The 5,141-nt window shown below is 49.6% G+C and overlaps 1 protein-coding gene across 1 annotated transcript; it reads left to right on the top strand.

Moving 5' to 3' along the window:
- Positions 1 to 3,228: 3,228 nt before the first annotated feature.
- On the top strand, positions 3,229 to 3,805 carry LOC308614467 (NADH dehydrogenase [ubiquinone] 1 alpha subcomplex subunit 1-like). The gene has a single exon (XM_081228916.1). It carries the CDS (start codon positions 3,278 to 3,280, stop codon positions 3,515 to 3,517), a length of 240 nt encoding a protein of 79 aa, XP_081085042.1. The 5' UTR covers positions 3,229 to 3,277; the 3' UTR covers positions 3,518 to 3,805.
- The last annotated feature ends 1,336 nt before the right edge of the window (positions 3,806 to 5,141 follow it).

Below are 5,141 nucleotides of genomic sequence, written 5' to 3'. Positions count from 1 at the left end.
GAGTTGGGACACTGAGATGAGGAGATGATCCTGGCTTATCTGGGTGGGGCTTGCATGCCATCACAAGGGTCCTTTTTTTTTTTTTTTTTTGGCTGGCCCCAACCAGGGATCGAACCTGGGCCCAGTCTTAACCAGTGGACTTCCCAGGGAAGTCCCCACAAGGGTCCTTCTAAGAGAGAGGCAGAGGGAGTGTAGACACAGAGGAGAAGACAGTGACCACGGAGGCAGAGATCAGAGTGATGTAGCTACAAGGCAGGGAATGCCGGCAGCATCAGCAACTGGAAGAGGTGATTCTCCCCTGGAGCCTCCAGAGGGAGGGGGGCCCTGCGAACGCCTAGATTTCAGCCACTGAAACTGCTTTCAGATTCCCGGTCTCCTGAACTTGAGTTGGTCAAAGCCACGTGTTTGTGGCGATTTGTTCCAGGGACCACAGGAAACTAATAGAGCCCTCCAGACGCATGCACCAGAGCATCCCTAGAAGCGTGGTTGTCAAACTACAGATGACCCAAGGTCCACCAGCAGTAGACTGCTCCGTACACTGGGGCTCATCACACAGGGAAACCATCCAGCAGGCACTGCAAGTGCCACATGCTGTTGAGCCAAAAACCCAGACCCTAGAGTCCCTAGTCCCTACCGCATGGCTCCACTGATGGGAAGGGCAACAGGCAACTCTCCCATGTGGGGTGGGAAGTCAGGGTGCCCTTGGGAGATGGTGATTAGAGGGGGCACCAGGAGGGCACCGGGCTTCTGGAGGGACTGACAATGTCCCATTTATTTCTTCTTTTCTTTTTTTAGATTTTATTGACGTATAGTTGATTTACAATGTTGTGTTAATTTCTGCTGTTCAGCAAAGTGACTCAGTTATACATACATATTCTTTTTCATATTCTTTTCCATTATGGTTTGTCACAGGGATATTGAATATAGTTCCCTGTGCAATACAGTAGGACCTTGTTGTTTATCCATTCTATATGTAATAGTTTGCATCTGCTAATCCCAAACTCTCAATCCTTCCCTCTCCCACCCTGCTCCCCCTTGGCAACCACAAGTCTGTTTTCTATGTCTGTGAGTCTGTTTCTGTTTCGTAGATATGTTCATTTGTGTTGTATTTTAGATTCCACATACAAGTGATATCATGATATTTGTCTTTCTTTGACTTACTTCACTCAGTATGATAATCTCTAGGTCTATCCATGTTGCTGCAAAGACAGTGTCCCATTCTTGTTTTTTTTAATTAATTTATTTTATTTTATTTTATTTTTGGCTGCATTGGGTCTTTGTTGCTGCACGCGGGCTTTCTCTAGTTGCGGCGAGCAGGGGCTACTCTTCGTTGTGGTGCGTGGGCTTCTCATTGCAGTGGCTTCTCTTGTTGCAGAGCACGGGCTCTAGACGCGCGGGCTTCAGTAGTTGTGGCACGCGGGCTCAGTAGTTGTGGCTCTCGGGCTCTAGAGTGCAGGCTCAGTAGTTGTGGCACATGGGCTTAGGTGCTCCGCAGCATGTGGGATCTTCCTGGACCAGGGCTCGAACCCGTGTCCCCTGCATTGGCAGGTGGATTCTTAACCACTGCACCACCAGGGAAGTCCCAACGTCCCATTCTTGATCTGTGTGAGGTTTGCCTGGGTGGGTTCCACTTTATGATAAGGAATTTTTCAGTGTCTATATTAAACTTCAATAAAAACTGGAAGAAAAAAGAGCAGTACAGCATCTTGGAATCTTCAGGGAGAACTTTCAATTGACTGACTCATGGCTTATTTTCCTGCTGGAACAATAATATCAAAATCAAGATTACATTTAATTTAATGTGAGATGATTAAATGTGGCCATTCCAACAAGTGCTTATTAATATTCAGATGCACATTGTATTTTCTAAATGAAATCAGAGTCCATAAACCCAAGTAGGATGCTGAGATCTATACACAGGTAATTGATATGGATAAGTTCTCTCCATAAGAGTTTTTCTTCCTGCACAAGGGCAGAGCTGTGCACTTAAGGAAAACCAGACACAAACAGCCCGAGCCCTTGAGGGTCACACGCTCTGTGGTTTCAGGTGAGTGGGAAGCCAGAGAGCTATAAGAAGAGATATCGGAGCGAGATGGTGTGTATGAACAGCTCCTTTGGGTCGGCCCAGACACTGGGTGGGGATTCCGAGGGGCCCCCTGTCCGGCGCTCTCCAGGCCACCCTGCCCATCACACTGAGATCCTAGAGGTCCCTGCTGTCTGGGTCCACAGCGCTCCCTGGCAGCCTTCCCGGCCCCTCCCACCCCTCCAGTTGTGCTGGGAGACTGTCCATCAGCCGTCCAGCTTTGGGCTGGGTCCCACGTGTGGTCATCGCATCCGAGCTTGTGCACACGTGGTCTGTGTCCTGCGCCATCTGAAATAGACGAGACCCACAGCATAGTGGTCTCCTCTGAGGTGGTCCACAGAGACGCAGGGGAGGCCAGGAGGTGACACCTGCCCTCAGTGGTCCTAGGCATGCTCCTGGCTCCACTATGCTGGACTCCCGGCCCAGTCCTGGTGCTGGGATAGCACGGAGGCTTCAGCTGTGTGGCTTGAGGATCAGAACGGGGGTCTGAGGGCTGTGCCTGGACAGGCGGAGGCTGGGGCCTGGGTGGCGCTGCACCCACCCTCCGGGGCCCGTGGGGAGCCAGCCTGGAGCAGTGGGCCCTGCAGCTCTTCTCAGCCTCTCCCCAAGGTCCTGGGCTGCTGTTTGTGATATGGAGAGCACCCCTGCTTGAGTGTGTGGGGTCCCAGTACTTTGTCCGTGGTTGGGATTTTAGGAGCGGGTCATATCTGTGGGTGGTGTGGTTCAGAAGTCTAGAAACGCAAATTCGCTGAGTCCAGTGAGTGCCCTCCAGCTGCACCTCCTGCAGCCTCCCTGACCGCACCGTCTGCAACGCATCTCCCCGGCTCTCCTCTTATGTGGCCAGTGGGTGGAGGAGGGTGTGGGCCTGGGCCAGGAGCAGCTTTGCCCTGGATGGTTAGCTAAGGAGCTGGACTTCCGCCAAGGGCCTGCCCAGCTCTTGCTGTCCTGAGGGCTGCTCCTGGCAGCCTGGCCACCCTGGGGACATCGGGACAGCTCAGAAGGAGACATTTCAGCGTGTGCAGAGGGCAAAGCAGCACGCTGGGTCCTTGCAGGCACACAGGAAACGGTGCGGAGGAGATTGGAGCCTCAGGGAGCTTTTGATTTGTGTGTGTTGGCCTCAGTAGAGATGAGAAGAAAGGGGCAGTTACCGGAAAGGGATTGAAGCCGGGTCACCTTTAAGGAGCTTGGAAGGACATGTTTGGCCTTGGTAACGGTGTCTCGATGTGGTTCGAGATTCTGCCCGGGATCGCCGTCATGGCCGCGTGCTTATTCATCCCGGGAATGGCCACTGCATGCATCCACAGGTTCACTAACGGGAGCAAGGAAGAAAGGGATGCCCATTATTCATATCAGTGGAATTTGATGGAAAGAGATAGGTGCATCTCTGGAGTTAATCGTTACTATGTGTCAGAGGGTTTGGAGAACATTGATTAAGGAAGCATTTTCCTGATGGATGAAAAATAACTCAGTTATGCTTGTCTAACCCTGCTAGGTTATGCAGTGTATTGTGTAGCATGAAGTGTATTTTGTAGTGTGTAATAAAAATAAAACAAAAAAGTAAAATCAAAAAAAAAAAAGAAGGAAGGGCCAAATGGGGCTTCTGTGGGGTGTGGCCACAGAGGGAGATTCAGGCCTGCAGGAGGTGGTCCTTGCTGGTGGTGACTAACAGAAATGAGGGGGGGGCAGAACTCCTCCCTCTTCAAGCATGGGCTGTACCTGGTAATGTCCTTCCAAAGAGCACAGCCTGGAAAAGGGGAAACAGAGGAACTTGACAGTGGAGAAACCTGATAACCCTGCCTCGGCCACGGGATCCAGGTCCACCAGCAGTGATGGGTCACCTTGACGGTGTGCCCCTCCATGGGATGTGATGGGGATGGCTCTTCAGCTCGGTGGCCTTTCTGCCCAGACCCCAAAACTTCTATCTAGTCACAAGGAAAACAGCAGTTCAATTCCAACAGAGGGGCGTTCTATCAAATACCTACCTGAGCAGCACTCCTTAGAACAGATGAAACCGTAGTTTCACCAAAATCTGAGAATCTGTCACAGCCAAGAGAAGCCAAAGGAGAGAGGACGTTTAAATAGAATGGGTGGGATCCTGGAGCAGATAAAGGACACTGGGTTAAAACTAGGGAAACGTCAATAGAGCGTAGCCTTGGTTAGCAGTAACACACTGATATTGGTTCATTAACTGTAACAAATGTGCGACTTTGATGTAAGATTTAATGACTGGGCAAATCAGATGTGAGGGTATTCTATGAGATCTGTACTATCTGCACAATTTGTTTGTAGGTCTACAACTATTTAGAAAAAAAAAATGTCTTTTGAAAGAAATTGGAGGGCAGTTTGAGTCCTGTCACCCCGGGGTTCCTGGCCGTGGGACCTGGGCTCCGAGCCTTGCTGTCAATCCCCCCCGCCCCCGTCCAGCTCCAGACCCTTGGCTTTGTCATCCCTGTTGGTCTTCCTTCTTTCCTCTCCACATGGAACCTGAGGGAAAGTTCAGTCCAGTATTTAGAATAGATTTTTTTAATGCCCCAGATTTCTGGGTGCTTGGAAAGAACCAGCTTCTCAGATGCAGTCTGCATGGGTGCTGGGGGCCATCCCCAGGTGAGATAAGCCCCCCGGTAAGCTTGCGGGCACCCTGCCCAGGTTTCCTCTGTCTGACAACTCCAGAAATCAGCACCCTGGGCCTCTGCTTCCTTCTTTTAAAAAAAAAAATTTTTTTTAATTAAAATTGAAGTATAGTTGAGTTACAGTGTTGTGTTAATTTCTGCTGTACAGCTCGGTGCTTTGTGACCACCTAGAGGGGTGGGATAGGGAGGGTGGGAGGGAGGGAGATGCAAGAGGGAAGAGATATGGGAACATATGTATATGTATAACTGATTCACTTTGTTATAAAGCAGAAACTAACACCATTGTAAAGCATTTGTACTCCAATAAAGATGTTAAAAAAAATTTTTCTGCTGTACAACACAGTGATTCAGTTATATGTATATATATATATATATATATATATATACACATTCTTTTCTTTATATTCTTTTCCATTATGTTTATCACA

The sequence above is a fragment of the Mesoplodon bidens genome (assembly GCF_964165515.1).
Source record: "Mesoplodon bidens genome assembly, chromosome: 3".
Taxonomy (NCBI): Eukaryota; Metazoa; Chordata; class Mammalia; order Artiodactyla; family Ziphiidae; genus Mesoplodon; species Mesoplodon bidens.
The sequence above is the reverse complement of the archived record's forward strand: the minus strand, read 5'-3'. Positions and strand labels throughout refer to the sequence as shown.

Bases quoted from the DNA above. Each gene is read 5' to 3' on its own strand.
- LOC308614467 (XM_081228916.1), top strand. From the start codon at position 3,278: ATGTTTGGCCTTGGTAACGGTGTCTCGATGTGGTTCGAGATTCTGCCC.